We start from the raw sequence: 19,978 nt of genomic DNA on the forward strand, positions 1-19,978 counted from the left end.
AGACACTTTACAGATGGAGTAGGTCTAGACCACACTCTATAATTTACAAAGCCCCAACAATTACAGTAATTCCCTCAAGAGCAAGCATTAGCAGTGGCTATTGCGACAGTGGCGAGGAAAAACTCCCTTTTAGGAAGAAACCTCGGCAGACCCAGACTCTTGGTAGGCGGTGTCTGACGGTGCCGGTTGGGGGTGTGATGAACAGTGGCGTAATAGTCACAATAAAGATAATGGAACAGTGACAACAATGGTAGTCGTAGTTCATGTCATAGCCGGTCACAGCAGGGCGTTACAGGATGTAACGTGGCACAGCAGAGCATGGGTGGACGCAGTGGACGCGGCAGGACGCAGCAGGACGCAGCCGGACATTGCAGGGAATCGCAGAGCGTAGCAGGGTGTAGCTGGTCCACAGCGACAGCTGCACCCAAGAACCAGATCTTGGTGTCAAACTAATCCAAGGCGATGTCTTCCATATGATTTTTTTACGCTGAATATGTGTTCATATCTTTGATTTTCAAACTTCTTATGAGTTCACAGACACCAAAATACTTGATTGTGCTGCTTGAATTGTGCTTAGTCAAGCCCAGGGAATGAAAGTTACGGATGTATCTACTGTTCTATGACTCCTGGATGACCACCAGAGGCAGTACTTAGCACTGAATACATTCCATATCGCACTTGCACAGGTCGAGTATTTACATCAATAAAGAGTCTGTTCTCACACCAACCACAGACTGTTCTCACCCCAACCACAGCCTGTTCTCAACCCAACCACAGACTGTTCTCACCCCAACCACAGACTGTTCTCAACCCAACCACAGACTGTTCTCACCCCAAACACAGCCTGTTCTCAACCCAAACACAGCCTGTTCTCACCCAACCACAGCCTGTTCTCACCCCAACCACAGCCTGTTCTCACCCAACCACAGCCTGTTCTCAACCCAAACACAGCCTGTTCTCAACCCAAACACAGCCTGTTCACCCCAACCACAGCCTGTTCTCACCCAACCACAGCCTGTTCTCAACCCAAACACAGCCTGTTCTCAACCCAAACACAGCCTGTTCACCCCAACCACAGCCTGTTCTCACCCAACCACAGCCTGTTCTCACCCAACCACAGCCTGTTCTCACCCAACCACAGCCTGTTCTCACCCAACCACAGCCTGTTCTCACCCAACCACAGCCTGTTCTCAACCCAAACACAGCCTGTTCTCAACCCAAACACAGCCTGTTCACCCCAACCACAGCCTGTTCTCACCCAACCACAGCCTGTTCGTCCCACTCTCGTCCGGGAGGCGTCTCAGGTCTCTCCACACCCGTACCAGCAGGTTCAGAGGAAGCGTCTTTCTTGCGGCTGTCACCCTACTGAACTCTTGCTCTGCATCCCAGTGACAATTTAACCTACTAATGCCCTCGATGGTAACTTCAAAGTTTAATAAAAAATCGTATAAACTCATCAAAGGTTCATCATCTTTCATTTTTATTTTTTATTTCATCACAAAACAAAGTCAGATGTTCAGTTTAATCTGCTTTTTTTATTTAAGGAAAACAATCATTCTGACAGTGTGACGATCAAGAAAGCTGTTTTAGAAAATACCCAAACTGTTCTCAGCAACAGGAAGTTGATTCCTCTGCAGCCTCAGCACTCTTGTTATGACCCTGAACAGGAAACTCGGATCAGAACATGATGGGTGAAGTGTGACTGGAACACTAAACTGAGATTAAAGGAAATACTCACAGCTGATTGGTCCAACAGTGACTGGAAGCTGATTGGCTGCGGTGGTGGACCGAGCGCGTCGCCTGGAACAGTTCTAAAGGGAATAAATCAAAACTTTATTGATACACAAAGGTACACAGAAACACAAGAAATAGAGACACAAGATGACTTAAACACCACAAAAAGCGACAAATACAAGTTAAATAAGTTAAATACATAATCAGTTTACTACGTTCATTGAATTTTTGTTTTAGTTAATTTTATAGCATTTTAAGAAAAAATATTGATAAAAGAACTGTGTGCATGTATGTGTGTGTCTGTGTGTGTGTGTGTGTGTGTGTGTGCGTGTGTATGTGTTTGTGTGTGTTTGTGTGTGTGTGTGTGTGTGTGTGTGTGCGTGTGTGTGTGTTTGTGTGTGTGTGTGTGTGTGTGTGTGTGTCTGTGTGTGTGTGTGTGCGTGTGTTTGTGTCTGTGTGTGTGTGTGTCTGTGTGTGTGCGTGTGTGTTTGTGTTTCTGTGTGTGTGTGTGTGTGTGTATATGTGTGTGTCTGTGTGTGTCTGTGTGTGTGTGTGTGTGTGTGTGTGTGTGTGTGTGTGTGTGTGTCTCTGTGTGTGTGTGTAGGCCTTCTTCAGGCCAGGTGTGTTGAGCACTCACAGGGCTGCAGGGCGCTGTCCCGGTCACACAGGCTGATCCGGCAGTGCAGATAAACGTCCTCAAACGTCTCGTGGTAGAGGAAGAGCAGCGCCGAGAAGCGAGCTCGCTGCGACACACCGCTTTCCGCCACCTTCACATGGCGAGGGTCAACTGGACACCTGGTGGGGAGAGCCAATCACAAAGCAGCTCATGTTCTGTTCACACGTGTGCAATCTAACCCTAACCCTAACATCAAAGATGTTTATATTAACTGATTGAAGATTAAAAACACTATATACAGTATTTTAGAACACTTTGGTATTTATTTGAAGTCAATAGATTGCAGCCTGCCATTTGATATGCATAGAAATAAAAACATAAAAAATAAATATTGGAAATAAAATTCAAGTGCACAATTAAGACAAACAAATGCAAACTTGGGTAAAAAGAAACAAAGGAAAATCTGGCTATTAAGTAGTGCAAATCTCTGAAATCGTATATTAGGCCTAATGTACAATAAAAGGAACACTATCCAACTCTTTTAACAAAGTGGCTCCGTCTCCTTAGCTGGAGCTGCATTTGGGCTTGGGCTTGGGGTTAGCAGCAGCAACAAGTGTCGTGTTAGCATGTGTTGATGTGAGGGGCTTCATAAGATTGGAGTTGCTTGAAGCAGACGTGGATAAAGTCTTTTTTCCTGGGCATAGCGTGCATGTTACATAAACATTCTAGCCTTTAATTTCATTGAGCGAGAAGTAGTGCCGGTACTTCCAGTTCAAGAACGCTACCTTTGAATTTCCCTGCTTGTTCCCATTGTCGCTGTCTTGTGTTTAGTGGTAGTCAGAGCATGCAGTGAGACCAGTGAGCATGGCATCCGCCCACCCAGCCAATCAGCATCGCATTTGCAACGGTGTCATCATCCCCCCCCTGCTCTCTCCAGGCAGCTGGTGTGCAGCCAAAGCCTGACACCTCGCGCTTCATTCAACCAAATTGTAGTAACGCGCCATTTTACATTCTCAGTAACGATAACGGCATTGCAACGATGGGAAAAGTTATTAATTAGATTACTCCGTTACTGAAAAAATAACGCTGTTAGTAACGCCGTTATACTTAAACGCTGTTACTCCCAACACTGGAAGTAAGGTGAGGAAGTAGAAGAGCGCCAAATGTCCTGGTAAAGAGGCAGGTTGGGGGTTGTCAAACAAACAACGAACTTTGACCCAGGATACCGGGGCTCATGTCCTGTTTGAAAAGGAAAGGAAACAGAGTTTTTTTTACTTTAGGGAGCAAACGGAGCTACGTCACGTTCTGTGTCACGTGGTCACCTTCAGGAAGTGAAGTCACATCTGATTTGAACCCAAAACTCCATAATTTTATCAACTTAACTCTAGTTTTGGTGTCTAAACCTAACCAAACCGGGACCGTTTCACAAAATTAACCACGTGTTTAAAACTGCCACTGTTACCTTCTCTTGTTTAGAGCTGCAGGTTAGGACCCAAACGCAAAGAGGAGACAAGGATTTTCAGTGATTCAATGACTTAAATAAACTTTCAGTCAAAGAAGGAAATAAATCAGATAAAAAACCAAGAACACATTAAAGTCAGAGTGAGCTGAGTTGTAATGAATCTGGTCACCTGTTCTGGATCAGGTCGTATATGGCAGGATCGTCGGCGCTGGACGAGTTTGTGACGTAGCAGTGCTCCAGAAGGAGCACGAAGCGGTTGTTGTCGTAGTTTTCCACAGAGACGCCGACGTGCAGGACGGCGCCCAGCGGCAGGCTGACCGGGCCAGCGGGGAACGGCTCGCTGTAGTCCGGCATCTCGTACAGAGTCATCCGCGCCCTGGTGGGGTCACCTGAACGCACCAAGCCGACTCTACGATGGCAGAGAGACGAGACACGTTAAGAGAAGACACACAGGTGAACTGAAGTAACAACACTCGACTCTCACAACATAGACTATGAAACTGAATCCCTTCATATCATCTTAAATTACCAATACTTTACCCATTGATAATGACAAAATTAAGGTATTCTAATTGGATTTTAAGGGTTTCCATAAAGCGTAACTCTCGTCAAAATGCAACCTGAATATGGTGAATATACCTGAGTCAAAACTTTCGTTTAAAAGCATATTTAGGACGGAAACACCACTTTTAAGTAGGGTTGGGTACCAAAACTCGGCGCCAATAGGGCACCGGTGCCGACGTAAACGATAGTAACGAGACCGAATAACAACGAATATTTTTGTGTCTGACTTTACACTACACTCAAAGGAGGGAAGGTTAGCTTACCATTAGCTAGCAGCTGGATTAAACACGGTTAAAATGCTGACAGTTAAACAGTGTAAAGTGTGACTGTATTTCACTGTAGAGGATTCCAACACCGGGACCTAACAGTCTGTAGCTGCCATTGTGTGAACAACAACACAGACGGTGCGTTCACTTGAAACAAGTAGACTTGTGGTGCATCTGGTGCTTGTTTTTGTGGTTTAACAGCAATTCACTGATGAAAAAAGTTAGTGTTATAAGTTGTAGTTATTACATTATTATTAAATCATTAAATGTTTTGACCATATGGCCTTAGCAATAAACAAGCCATTCTTTAATGTTGCCGACTGTTGTTTAGTACCCTTCTTTTTTTAACTTTCTTAAAAAGTATCGGTTCATGTACCAGCACCATTTTAAAAGTATCGTTTTAGCACCGGTATCGGAAGAAACCCAAACGATACCCAACCCTGCTTTTAAGATTGACCGTATGGTTGTTTTTGGGTCAAATGGCCTTTTGAATGGGAGTGCTAGGGGAACTACTATGATAGCATCAGAAATCACTATTTTTAACACTAAGAAGGCTCAACACAACACAAGACTTTACTCCAAGTATCGCCAGGGGCTCTACACATGAAATCAGCATTGACAACATTGTTTGTGTTCATGGTTTACTAAAAAGAAAGGTTTTAACAACTCACTGTAGCAGTTGTTGTTTAGGCTTGTGGTCCATCTTGCGCAAAAAACTCCCCACAAAAAACACACAAAAAAAAACACCAAAAAAAAAAAAAAAAAAAAAAAAAAAAAAAAAAAAAAAATAAAAAGATTAAATGCAACGTAATAACAGTAGAGAGTTAAGATGGAACATAACAGAGAGGAGAGTTAAGATGCAACGTAACAGAGAGGAGACTTAAGATGGACCGTAACAGAGAGGAGAGTTAAGATGATAAAAGGGGGTGGGGAAAAGGGGGGGGGGGGAGAGGGGAGGGGGGGGGGGGGGGGGGGGGGGGGGGGGGGGGGGGGGGGGAACCGTAACAGAGAAGAGAGTTAAGATGGACCGTAACAGAGAAGAGAGTTAAGATGGAACAATATTGACCTTTTAGTTGAAAAAGGAGCCTCATGTAAGAATGACATTTCCTCCTATGGAGTCCGTTCATTCGCATTCAGAGATCAACTCTTTTTGACTGACAAAATGGGGCGAGCGTAAAAAACAACTGCTACAGTGAGTTGTTAAAACATTTATTTTTAGTAAACTCTGTGAACACAAACAATGTTCTCAATGCTGAGTTCATGTGTAGAGCTCCTGGTGATACTTGGACCAAAGTCTCATGTTGTGTTGAAGCTTCTCAGTGTTTTAAAAATAGTGATTGTGATGCTATCATAGTAGTGCCCCTAGCACTCCCATTCAAAAGGCAATATGACCCAAAACACTAATAGGGTCTATCTTAAAAGTGGCGCTTCCATCCTAATTATGCTTTTAAACAAAAGTTTGACTCGGGTACATTCACAAAAACACCCTAGGTTGCATTTTGGCGAGAGTTACGATTTAATGGATTACGGTATATGAAGACATTTTAAAGGATTATCTGCAGTTTCAAAGCTTTTTAAGGAGAAAAACAAAAGTTCTAATTGACCATATGACTCACGGCAGCTGGTATCGAATGGCGGCGCCGAGGCTGGTGACATCATCGAGCGGGAAGACGCAGGAGAACGGGAAGCTCATCGGGATGGAGAGCGAATCGTTGGACCAATCAGACAGGTACACAAACAAAATGTTGGAGTACGTAATGTGGGAGCCATTTGTCTGCAACAAATAAAAACAGATTAAAGTCAACATGATGAAATCAGTGAAAAACTACTTAATCTGATTTGTTCTGACAACAAGATAAAGGGCCCTATTAAAACGATGCACGCGTGAAGCGCCTGGCGCTGTTGTGTTTAGGGCGTGTACGAATCCACTTTTGCTAGTTTGACGGTGGAAAAAAGGGTCCGTGCGCCGGGCGCATGGTTCAAAAGGGTTGGACTTAGTGTCTTCATTAATCAGAGGTGTGTTTTGGGCGTAACATGCAATCAACCAATCAGAGATCATCTCCGATTCCCTTTAAAAGTCAGGCGCGTTTGGACCTTGGAGCATTGCTGTTATGATGGAGGAATTGCACTGTAATATATTTATTTCTAATCTTCAGCATGTGTGTGTGCTGCTGTGCATCCCTGTGTGTGTAACAAGCATAGTGTGTGCGCGCTGTGCACGAGCCTAGGAGCATTTTACTAATGCTCTGTTAAAATAACAATGAAATGCTGCGTTATTGACTTTAGATCAGGTTTATGTTGGTCAGTGGTGCGATCACTTTCCGCTGCCTCAAGATAGCAATATGCCCAGAATGCACCTGAACACACCTCTCTGTAAGACCAGCATGCCCAGAATGCACCTGAACACACCTCCCTGTAAGACCAGCACGCCCAGAATGCACCTGAACACACCTCCCTGTAAGACCAGCACGCCCAGAATGAACCTGAACACACCTCCCTGTAAGACCAGTACGCCCAGAATGCACCTGAACACACCTCCCTGTAAGACCAGCATGCCCAGAATGCACCTGAACACACCCCCCTGTAAGGTGCAGGTGCATTTGATATTTAAACAATGTGGGCGCTGGACGGGAAATTGACAACTGCGTTGGTCTAAAACTAGCAAAGACACTTGTGTCGGGCTTTGCGCTGCGGTACAACAACAGTATAGGTTTAGGAAAAGAAGAACGGGACGGTTGGGGGCGGTCTCCTTGCTGAAAGTCCTGTATTGTTTGACCTTTCCACTCCCAACCAACCTCCTTACGCTGATTTTTGGGCTTCCATACTACTCGATACCGTAGTCACTCATAATGCTATGTCAACTTCTCATTGACTTTACATTGGCATTGTTTTCAGTGGTGTCCACACGGAATTTTTTACACATTCTGTGCCACCACCAAGTAATGCGCTGTTAACAGTTTGTGATAATTTCAGGGATTTTTGTGAGACCAGGCTGAAATATTCAGATATGAACTCTGGGGGACATTCTGAGACATCTAACCAAACTCACCTCTACCACGTTTCCACAGATACCCTGCCTTCGCTGCACCAGGTACCACATCTCCTCCTGCTGGTCAACCTGCTGGTGGCAGCGCGGGTCGATCATGTGAGCGGAGGAGGCGTTCAGCCCTCTTTCCTCCAACAGCCTCTTCTGGACTGTCAGACGCAGGTGATCCTGGCCACACGCCAACTCCGGCTCGGGAAACCGTCTAAGTTCATCTGTAACACAAGATGAAACACATTAGGCACAATACAGCAGGAACAATGAATTTTGGGTATTTGATAGTTTAAAGAGGCAAAGTCCCTCCCCTTCCAGTGGATCACCATGGGACTTTATTTCAGTAATAATACATCTGGTAATGAACGGGGAGAGATAAATAATATCTTGATCCCATTTAAATTGAGTCATGAATTACACGGATGATGTTTGTCAGTTTAAGGTGCTCATATTATGCTCATTTTCAGGTTCATAATTGTATTTAGAGGTTGTACCAGAATAGGATTATGTGGTTTAATTTTCAGAAAGCACCATATATTTGTTGTACTGCACATTGCTGCAGCTCCTCTATTCACCATGTGAGCTCTCTGTTTTAGCTACAGAGAGAGGCATTGCACTTCTGTTCAATCTTTGTTGGGAGTCGCACGTGCTCAGTAGCTAGGTAAGGACTACTAGCCAGTCAGAAGCAGAGTATGCAGGTGAGCCCTGACAGTACCTAGGTAAGGACTACTAGCCAGTCAGAAGCAGAGTATGAGGGCGTGCCCTGACAGTACCTAGGTCAGGACTACTAGCCTGTCAGAAGCAGAGTATGAGGGTGTGCCCTGACAGTACCTAGGTAAGGACTACTAGCCAGTCAGAAGCAGAGTATGAGGGTGAGCCCTGACAGTACCTAAGTAAGGACTACTAGCCAGTCAGAAGCAGAGTATGAGGGCGTGCCCTGACAGTACCTAGGTAAGGACTACTAGCCAGTCAGAAGCAGAGTATGAGGGTGAGCCCTGACAGTACCTAAGTAAGGACTACTAGCCAGTCAGAAGCAGAGTATGAGGGTGAGCCCTGACAGTACCTAAGTAAGGACTACTAGCCAGTCAGAAGCAGAGTATGAGGGCGTGCCCTGACAGTACCTAGGTAAGGACTACTAGCCAGTCAGAAGCAGAGTATGAGGGTGAGCCCTGACAGTACCTAAGTAAGGACTACTAGCCAGTCAGAAGCAGAGTATGAGGGTGAGCCCTGACAGTACCTAAGTAAGGACTACTAGCCAGTCAGAAGCAGAGTATGAGGCAGAGATGTTCACAAGTCATTTTTTGCAAGTCCAAGTCAAGTCTCAAGTCTTTGAGCTCGAGTCTAAGTCAAGTCTCAAGTCTTTTGCCACAACTCCAAGTCAAGTCTCAAGTCTCTGGCCATCTGATCTGTCCCTAACACTGTATTGTTAAATCTTTTGAATTCAAAGCATGTCCTGTAGCCACCATCCATACAGTACAGTATCAGAATCAGTTGAAGGATAACTTTATGGGGTCTACTTAACACATCCCTCTAGCCCTCGGACCTGCTGAAATATTAACCTAAGTCTGTCACATCATATGGATACAACTATAAAGATACAATGTGCCTGTTCCCAGCATTAGCACAACACTTTGTGATGGTTAGCTTGTTACCTGTGATGATATATGCTAAATTCAACGTCTCTTTCACTCAAAAAAATGTCTAGAGTAAAATGAAGCTAGTGTAACTGGACTGTTTTCTACTTAACTTCGCTTCAATGAAAACATTTGACACAACCAGTGGTGTAGTCTACGTGATACGCAGGTGTACGGAGTATACCCACTGGGAAAGGTCAAGAATTTCAGTATACCCACTTACAAAAAGGGATGGGTACCATTACGTAATGATGATGAGAGAACTTTCACACTTACGTTCATAAATTCCCCGTCTGTGTAGGGAGTCGCAACGGAACAACAACAAATTTGAAATTAACAAATGTGAATCACTAAAGTAGCTAGATATATGAAACGAAAGCTAATTTAAACTCCACTCTCTCAGTGTTTTGCTAAGACTGTCCCTGAAGCTGTACTGCTGCTTCGGATGACACTGCAGCAGTTATTAATTTTACAGAAACTACAGGAAATGAGCCAGATGAGGCGGATGCTTTATGCCAGGGGTGTCTAACTCAGTTTCCGAGAGGGCCACACTGAAAAATGAGAATCAAATCAAGGGCCAGACATTGAGAGATTATTGACATGCTTTTATTTAAGAGAAAAAGTCAAATTTGTTGACTGTATTATTGCATGTCTCATATACTGTAGTCTTCTCACTTACATTTTGGGCCTCATAAAGCCCCCAAAAAGTTGGAAAAAGTTGGAAAAAGGCAGACAAAGGCAGAAAAAACGTCAAAGTTGTCTGAAAAAGCGACAAAAACTAGGTGGGCCTACATTTATTGTGAACCTAAATTGAAATGCGGGCTGGATCAAAACCTGAGTGGCAGGATTTGGCCCTCGGGCCTCGACTTTGACACGCATTTTACGTGGTAATGTTACAAAAACCCATGGGGTTGTCGCTCTGGGACGCGTTGCTCTGGGACACGTCGCTCTGGGAAGGGTGAGTCTAATGCTGGGAGGGAAAAAATGACAGTATACTCACTACAAAAACTTAGACTACACCACTGGACACAATTAAATGTCACTAACCAGAACAGATGACTCCAGCATCTTCACCATGGTTGCAGTTATGAGTGCCAAACCCTGGATGTCGACATTCTGACAAAAAAGACTCGTTGCCTTTACAGGCAACATTATCCATCCAGATCTGTCCGGTGCCTTGTCCAAAGGAGGCAGACCTAGTTGCAGACTGAACGGGGCCACATCTCATCTGTCGGCAGACCACCTCGGCGTTGTTTACATCCCAACCATCATCACACACTGTTCCCCACTGGTTGTAATGGAGGATCTCCACTCTACCAGAGCATGGTGTGTTACCATCTACCAACCTCAGCTGAGATTTTGGAACTACAAATTAAAACAGTTAAAAACAGAGTGACAGTGAACAGATTGTCCCCACAGATAACGTGAAAACCAACACAGTCTCACTCCATTACATTACATGTCATTTAACTGATGCTTTTATCCAAAGCAACTTCCAATTAAGTTCTTTCAACCCTGAAGGTGCAAACTCCAGACAACAAGTAGTAAGTGCAAGTACATTAGCTTTAAATAATCAAAACTACAAAGAGCCATATGAAAGTGCAGCTTCATGAAATATATATATATATATATATATATATATATATATATGTGTGTGTGTGTGTGTGTGTGTGTGTGTGTGTGTGTGTGTGTGTGTGTGTGTATGTATTAGGGCTGTCAGACAATTAATATTTTTAATTTCTATTGTTAATCGCGATTAATCACGTTTTATCACATGAATAAATTCTATTATTTTTCTTTAAACGCTTCAGATGTAAAGTTATTCGCTGTAAAAGTGATGTCAAAATGAATGGCAGTCAATGGGATGCTAACGTCAGGTGATCGTTTGGCAGCATCAAAATGGCGCAATAGGAGGTTTGAGCTCTGAAGCGAAGCTAACCCCCTTGGAACTTTCTCTCTTACGTTCATAAATTCACCGTCTGTGTTGTGAGTCGCGTAGGAACAACAACACTGCACACATTTGAAATTGACAAATGTGAATCACTTAAGTAGCTAGATATATGAAACAAAGCTAATTTACACTACACTCTCTCAGGGCCTGATTTACTAACACTAGCGCAGTTTGCGCTGTGTCCGTTTATGCGAGTTCGGTAATAGCGCACGCTATGCTTCCACATTTTGCGTAGTATTTATCAACCCTGACACCCATCAGCCAATCAGCGTCTTTCTCCGCCCACTAGACCGTAGATTGCGCTGTAGCAAAGCGGTACTGTTGCTATGATACGGCTGAGTGCAGACTGCGATATTCCCACTGCTGATGCTAGGACTGTTTGAAATGATCCTGATGCCAATATTTTTAATGTAGCGAGGAGTTTAACAACTGCTGGAATGGGATGTGAACGCTGAGTGGGAGATTCAATTTCATCTTTGATTTCTTCCAGTAACTCTAATATTGCATGGCTGCTTGATCTGTAATGCTAAATGATGGTGTGTTCACTGACAAAGTGTGATTCTTGTGTTAAAAATATTTTCAGCCTCGCCTATGTCTTCGTCTTGCTCAAATTACTGTTGCCATTTCACCAGCGGCATAAAGGTCTACGAGGAAACTCGATTGCGGCTGGTTTAAAGAGGCGGAGAGTTTCCCCCGCAGAATAGAGGTGCGCTCTTACTGACAGTCTTTGTAAATACCACGGAATATATAATTAGGTGCACTTTGCGCTTATACTCCCACCCTTTTGGGTGGAACTCCCACTTTCCCCACGACCCTCCCACGAACGCATATTGAAAGCGCAACTTGTCTCTTCTCGCTCATGTTGCAGACAATCTGCGATTTTACCCAAGTGCGCCCTGTTTGTAAACAGCCCGCATCGGTTACGTCCGTCTTTGCGACCAATTAGCGCCTGGAAACAGGCGCAAACGGCTTGATAAATCTAGCCCTCAGTGTTTTGCTAAGACTGCCCCTGAAGCTGTACTGCTGCTTCAGATGACTCTGCAGCAGATGTTAATGTTACAGAACTACAGGAAATGAGCCAGATGAGGCTGACGCTTTATGCCAGGGGTGTCTTACTCAATTTCCCAGAGGGCCACACTGGAAAATGAGAATCACATCAAGGGCCAGACATGTAGAGATTATTGACATGCTTTTATTTAAGAGAAAAAGTCAAATATGTTGACTGTATTATTGCATGTTTCATATACTGTAGTCTTCTCACTTACATTTTGGGCCTCATAAAGCCCCCAAAAAGTTGGAAAAATGGTTGAAAAAAAGCGTCAAAGTTGTCTGAAAAAGCGACAAAAACTAGGTGGGCCTAAATTTATTGTGAACCTAAATTGAAATGCAGGCTAGATCAAACCCTGAGTGGCCGGATTTGGCCCTCGGGCCTCGAGTTTGACATGTGCTTTACGTACAAAAACCCATGGGGTTGTCGCTCTGGGAAAACATGACAGTATACTCACTACAAAAACTTAGACTACACCAATGGACACAACTAAATGTCACTAACCAGAACAGATGACTCCAGCATCTTCACCATGGTTGCAGTTATGAGTGCCAAACCCTGGATGTCGACATTCTGATAAAAAAGACTCGTTGCCTGTACAGGCAACATTATCCATCCAGATCTGTCCGGTGCCTTGTCCAAAGGAGGCAGACCTAGTTGCAGACTGGACGGGGCCACATCTCAGCTGTTGGCAGACCACCTTGGCGTCGTTTACATCCCAACCATCATCACACACTGTTCCCCACTGGTTGTAATGGAGGATCTCCACTCTACCAGAGCATGGTGTGTTACCATTTACCAACCTCAGTTGAGATTTCGGAGCTACACATTAAAACAGTTAAAAACAGAGCGACAGTGAACGGATTGTCCCCACAGATAACGTGAAAACCAACACAGTCTCACTCCATTACATTACATGTCATTTAACTGATGCTTTTTCCAAAGTGACTTCCAATTACAGTGGGTACGGAAAGTATTCAGATCCCTTTAAATTTTTCACTCTTTGTTTCATTGCATTCATTTGACAAAATCAAAAAAGGTCATTTTATTTCTCATTAATGTACACTCAGCACCCCATCTTGACAGAAAAAAACAGAAATGTAGAATTTTTTGCAAATTTATTAAAAAAGAAAAACTGAAATATCACACGGTCATAAGTATTCAGACCCTTTGCTCAGTATTGAGTAGAAGCACCCTTTTGAGCTAGTACAGCCATGAGTCTTCTTGGGAATGATGCAACAAGTTTTTCACACCTGGATTTGGGGATCCTCTGCCGTTCTTCCTTGCAGATCCTCTCCAGTTCCGTCAGGTTGGATGGTGAACATTCGTGGACAGCCATTTTCAGGTCTCTCCAGAGATGCTCAATTGGGTTTAGGTCAGGGCTCTGGCTGGGACAGTCAAGAATGGTCACAGAGTTGTTCCGAAGCCACTCCTTTGTTATATTAGGTGTGTGCTTAGGGTCCTTGTGTTGTTGGAAGGTGAACCTTCGGCCCGGTCTGAGGTCCTGAGCAGGATGAGGTTTTCTTCCAGGATATCTCTGTACTTGGCCGCATTCATCTTTCCTTCAATTGCAACCAGTCGTCCTGTCCCTGCAGCTGAAAAACACCCCCATAGCATGATGCTGCCACCACCATGTTTAACTATTAGCAGTGCCTGGTTTTCTCCACACATACCGCTTAGAATGAACGCCAAAAAGTTCAATCTTGGTCTCATCAGACCAGAGAATCTTATTTCTCATAGTCTGGGAGTCCTTCATGTGTTTTTTGGCAAACTCTATGCAGGCTTTCATATGTCTTGCACTGAGGAGAGGCTTCCGTCGGGCCACTCTGCCATAAAGCCCCGACTGGTGGAGGGCTGCAGTGATAGTTGACTTTGTGGAACTTTCTCCCATCTCCCTACTGCATCTCTGGAGCTCAGCCACAGTGATCTTTTGGGTTCTTCTTTACCTCTCTCACCAAGGATCTTCTCCCACGATTGCTCAGTTTGGCTGGACGGCCAGGTCTAGGAAGAGTTCTGGTCGTCCCAAACTTCTTCCATTTAAGGATTATGGAGGCCACTGTGCTCTTAGGAACCTTGAGTGCTGCAGAAATTCTTTTGTAACCTTGGCCAGATCTGTGCCTTGCCACAATTCTGTCTCTGAGCTCCTTGGGCAGTTCCTTCGACCTCTTGATTCTCATTTGCTCTGACATGCACTGTGAGCTGTAAGGTCTTATATAGACAGGTGTGTGCCTTTCCTAATCAAGTCCAATCAGTTTAATTAAACACAGCAGGACTCCAATGAAGGAGTAGAACCATCTCAAGGAGGATCAGAAGAAATGGACAGCATGTGAGTTAAATATGAGTGTCACAGCAAGGGGCTGAATACTTATGACCATGTGATATTTCAGTTTTTCTTTTTTAATAATTTTGCAAAAATGTCTACATTTCTGTTTTTTTCTGTCAAGATGGGTTGCTGAGTGTACATTAATGAGAAATAAAATTAACTTTTTTGATTTTAGCAAATGGCTGCAATGAAACAAAGAGTGAAAAATGTAAAAGGGTCTGAATACTTTCCGTACCCACTGTAAGTTCTTTCAACCCTGAAGGTGCAAACTTCAGACAACAAGTAGTAAGTGCAAGTACATTAGCTTTAAATAAGTAAAACTACAAAGAGCCATATGAAAGTGCAGCTTCAAGAAATATATATATGTGTGTATTAGGGCTGTCAAACGATTAATATTTTTAATTAAAATAGTTAATCACGATTAATCACATTTTATCACATGAATAAATTTAAACACTTCAGAGGTAAAGTTATTCACTGTCAAAGTGATGTCAAAATGAATGGCAGTCAATGGGATGCTAACGTCGGGTGATCGTTTGGTAGCATCAAAATGGCGCCATAGGAGGTTCGAGCTCTGAAGCGAAGCTTTCTCTCTTACGTTCATAAATTCACCGTCTGTGTTGCGAGTCGCAGAGGAACAACAACACTGCACACATTTGAAATTATATATTATATATATTTAAGTATAGATGGGCAATCTAATGCTGGGAGAGAAAACATGACAGTATACTCACTACAAAAACCTAGACTACACCACTGGACACAACTAAATGTCACTAACCAGAACAGATGACTCCAGCATCTTCACCATGGCCACAGTTATTAGTGCCAAACCCTCGATGTCGACATTCTGATAACAAAGACTCGCTGCCTGTACAGGCAACATCATCCATCCAGATCGGTCCGGTGCCTTGTCCAAAGGAGGCAGAACTAGTTGCAGAATGGACGGGGCCACATCTCAGCTGTCGGCAGACCACCTTGGCGTCGTTTATATCCCAGAAATCATCACACACTGTTCCCCACTGGTTGTTATGGAGGATCTCCAATCTACCGTTGCATGATGTGTTACCATTTACCAACCTCAGCCGAGGAGCTACACATTAAAACAGTTAAAAACAGAGCAACAGTGAACAGATTGTCCCCACGGATACAGTTAAAGGGGAACTATGCAGTTTTTTTGTTTAATTTACCTTAACTGAACAGCTTCGGAGTCATTGGAATGTTTATAGGACTTTTTTTGAGTTGAATGGTGGTCGTCTCACTCCCCCCTAGCGCCTGTGAGCGGAAAAAACACCCTTGAAAGCATCAGGACGTATAGCGATATCAGGTCTCGCAATGTAACGCATTGCTTCACGGCACTGCACACATACACCCATTCAGGAACCGGCTAGTTATAAGAACAAGGTAGCGATGGAGTTTTGCACACTATCGTCATGGCAAGCCGGCAAAAAAGAAGCAGAAAGCTAGGAAAGCATTGTCAGAGGAACAGAGGAAGAGGAAACGGCAGACTGACCGAGAGAGGAGTCAGACACAAGTAAACATAGGAGCTGGGTGGGGGGGCTCTATAGAGAAACCTGTAGGGGTGGCTCTATAGAGAAACTTGTAGGGGGAGCTCTATAGAGAAACTTGTAGGGGGGGCTCAATAGACAAACCTGTAGGGGAGCTCTATAGAGAAACTTGTAGGGGGGGCTCAATAGACAAACCTGTAGGGGAGCTCTATAGACAAACCTGTAGGGGGGGCTCAATAGACAAACCTGTAGGGGGCACTCTATAAAGAAACCTGTAGGGGGAGCTCTATAGAGAAACCTGTAGGGGGGCTCTACAGAGAAACCTGTAGGGGGAGCTCTACAGAGAAACCTGTAGGGGGAGCTCTACAGAGAAACCTGTAGGGTTGGCTCTATAGACATATCTGTAGGGGGGCTCTATGGAGAAACCTGTAGGGGGGGCTCTAGAGAGAAACCTGCCAGCAAAAAGCCAGAAAACAGTGAAGAAATGGCCAAAACTGCATAGCGCCCCTTTAACAAGACAGGAAACAAAATTTCATACATTGTTTATGTTATTTTAAACAATCTGTGAAATCATCAGAAGTTATTTTGAATTGTATAATCAATCTGTGATACAGATATCTCCACGTTCCTTTCCTAAACTCAAACCTTTCTTCTCCCGCATAAAACGACAACACCGTTAAGATTGGTGATTGTTTACAGCATAGAGATACAGCAGATACGCTCAAAATTGGGAACTGGCTTTAAGAAACGTGGAAAACGTGTATGTTTACACAAAGTCATTATGTCATGTTGCTATAGGCAAGGCAAGGCAAAAATCATAGAAAACTTCCTGATACTTCCTTAAGGGCTCATGAAATGTCAACAATAACATCTAAAAACCTACTGTGGGGATAGCAACATGCTAGTTCACTGACATCAGCTTTGTAAATAAATTCAGACATATTTGGGTTACAATGACGGGGTTATCCATTTGTAAAGGGTCTATATGTCAGTAATGTTTTGAAATTAGAACTTCTCCAGCAAGCAGTACTTTGTGGGCAGTTGTGATGAAGTTAGTTTGCTAACATAACATAAACTGGCTGGCAGACACCTCGCAGAAACCTCAGACTTATCGCCCCCCTAGCATTATGGCAGGGAAATGCACCGCGATGCAAAGCAACCACGACACAGAACTCCGAAAGGGTCAGGATGCCGTAGGAGCGTCATATTTGTAGTGCCCACCATTATGGTTAGTGAAGGATGTGTAATATCTGGTAGGGCATTGACGCCCATATGACATTATTTAAAACATACTGTAAGTTATTGATCACAGCATGATTTGATGGGAAATGTGCAATCTTGGAAGTATATATGTGCAATATGATGGGGAGGATGTGCAGTAGGTTCTCGTTCTTCTGTGCGTGCAGGGGGAGATAGGGGGGTATGTGTATGGGTAATTGAATGTTAACTGTAGTTGATTGCATTTGTATGAGACAAATTAATGAGTTTGTTGTGTGTTTATGTGCAATGTGTCACCATTTTTTTGTTCTATCGACTGCCCAAGACAAATTTCTCCTATAGAAGACAATAAAGGCGTATCTTATCTTAAGGGACCCATGGATCCCCCTTGAAGGAGCTCTTGAAAGAATCTCAAGGGATTTGTGGAAACCTCTGGAACCGTTGGTACTCCCCTTAGGATATACTACAACCTATCACTCTGAAGGACCCCTAGAATTTCTTTAGTGACTTATGTAATGCCCTGAAGGACCTAGCCTGGGAAAACCCTGACGAACTTGCAGCAAATTTGAGATTTGCTCTGCAAGTCCGTCTGGACAAGAGCCCATCCAGCCAATTTCCAATTTTTCCAAATCGAGGCACCAATCACAACCGTTGAAGCGGTCTTTACACCAATCACAACCATTGAGGCGGGCTTTACACCAATAACAACCATTGAGGCGGGCTTTACACCAATAACAACCATTGAGGAGGGCTTTACACCAATCACAACCGTTGAGGCGGGCTTTACACCAATCACAACCGTTGAGGCGGGCTCTACACCAATCACAACCGTTGAGGTGGGCTCTACACCAATCACAACCGTTGCGGCAGGCTTTACACCAATCACAACCGTTGAGGTGGGCTCTACACCAATCACAACCGTTGCGGCAGGCTTTACACCGCCTCACCTGTGGACTCCCTTGTAAACTCACCTGTGCTCTGAGCTGAACAAGCAGCCATGAGAAGCAGCAGCAGACCGATGATCCTTTGGAACATTTTTAATCACCAAAAACCTGTTGCAGAGAGAAATGAACAATATATTGCAAGTCAATTATACTGATTAATATTAGATATAGTAGATAAAACTAATCACGGCTAATCAAGTAACTTAGAGGTCCCATATTCTGCTCATGTTGACATGCTAACAAATGCTAACATATTCTAACATGCTAAAACATGCTAACAAGTTTTACAGCAGCACAAACTATTGATCTGACAAGTGAATCAACACAAACTGAACATCATGACTTCATGAAGGAGGATTTATTACATACGATAGAGTATTAGGGACAGGCATGAAGAGAAAAAAGTTAGGAGGTAAGGAAGACTTTTTATTAATTTTTGCTTCCTAAAAACAAAGTCAAAATTCCGGCGCAATTCTGGGATATGTTTTCATGCTAATCAAATGTGTATGTAGCTTTAAACAAGCTAGCACAAACTGGTGATTAGCTGCTAACACACACACACATATACACACACACCATGCATTCACTGACACAAACACACACACACTATATATATATATATATATATATATATATATATATACATACATATAGAGTATAACACACTCTATAGTTTCTTCTTGGCCACAGTGGTCACATCTTGCTGTCATGCTTACCTTTAAACAGTGTGCTCTTTAACCAGTGTGTCCAAAATCTAAGTCTTGATATTATTGCCTCTTTTCTCCTTCCTGCACATTTAGTTTCTTCCACTTTCCTTTGGATTTCGTCCAACTATCGTCCTTTTCTGTCCTTCTCCCAACTATCGTCCTTTTCTGTCCTTCTCCCGTTGCTTTCACCCTCTTTTCTTCAATCTCTGTTTAATGATGCTCTGAACTTCTGATTGCTGACACTAACAATGCCAAATCAAATGTAACGCCCTGCAGTGCCCTGCTACACCATGAACTACTACAACTACTATTTCTAGTCATAGTTCCATTCTGTTAATTGTGACTATTATCACCACTGTTCATCACACCCCCAACCGGCACCCTCAGACACCTCCTACCAAGAGCCTGGGTCTGTCCCGTCAGACACCGCCTACCAAGAGCCTGGGTCTGTCCCGTCAGACACCTCCTACCAGGAGCCTGGGTCTGTCCCGTCAGACACCTCCTACCAAGAGCCTGGATCTGTCCCGTCAGACACCTCCTACCAAGAGCCTGGGTCTGTCCCGTCAGACACCGCCTACCAGGAGCCTGGGTCTGTCCCGTCAGACACCTCCTACCAAGAGCCTGGGTCTGTCTGAGGTTTCTGCCTAAAAGGAAGTTTGTCTCACCAGCCGAGGTTTCTTCCTAAAAGGAAGTTTGTCTCACCACTGTCGCACTAAAATGCTTACTCTTGGGGGAATTACTGGAATTGTTGGGAAATTATAGAGTGTGGTCTAGACCTTCTCTATCTGTAAAGTGTCCTGATAATAGCAATTGTTATGATTTGATACTATAAATAAAATTTAATTGAAATCAATTTCATTATTACTAAGTTATAACTAAGTACATTTACTTGAATCCAAATGTTGAGGTACTTGTACTTTATTTGAGTCTTTTCTTTTCATGCCACTTTCTACTTCTACTCCGCTA

General features: G+C 43.7%; 1 protein-coding gene across 1 annotated transcript; it reads right to left on the bottom strand.

Annotated features, from left to right (window-relative positions):
* Positions 1-1,519: 1,519 nt before the first annotated feature.
* On the bottom strand, positions 1,520-19,314 carry LOC120568382 (deleted in malignant brain tumors 1 protein-like). The gene is made up of 11 exons (XM_039815877.1): positions 19,022-19,314; positions 18,333-18,413; positions 15,417-15,728; positions 12,817-13,134; positions 10,361-10,678; positions 7,692-7,900; positions 6,259-6,416; positions 3,982-4,221; positions 2,372-2,529; positions 1,739-1,811; positions 1,520-1,659 (listed from the first exon to the last, which is right to left on the bottom strand). Coding segments are annotated over exons 2-10 (1,779 nt in total). The 5' UTR covers positions 18,397-18,413; positions 19,022-19,314; the 3' UTR covers positions 1,520-1,659; positions 1,739-1,809.
* Positions 19,315-19,978: the final 664 nt, after the last annotated feature.

This window comes from Perca fluviatilis, chromosome 11 (genome assembly GCF_010015445.1).
Source record: "Perca fluviatilis chromosome 11, GENO_Pfluv_1.0, whole genome shotgun sequence".
Taxonomy (NCBI): domain Eukaryota; kingdom Metazoa; phylum Chordata; class Actinopteri; order Perciformes; family Percidae; genus Perca; species Perca fluviatilis.

Coding starts and splice junctions, on each gene's coding strand:
- LOC120568382 (XM_039815877.1), bottom strand. CDS start 18,396: ATGTTCCAAAGGATCATCGGTCTGCTGCTGCTTCTCATGGCTGCTTGT. Junction 13,135..15,416: donor TGCTGGAGTCATCTGTTCTG/GTTAGTGACATT, acceptor TTTAATGTGTAG/CTCCGAAATCTCAACTGAGG. Junction 6,417..7,691: donor TCTGTGGAAACGTGGTAGAG/GTGAGTTTGGTT, acceptor TATTTGTTGCAG/ACAAATGGCTCCCACATTAC.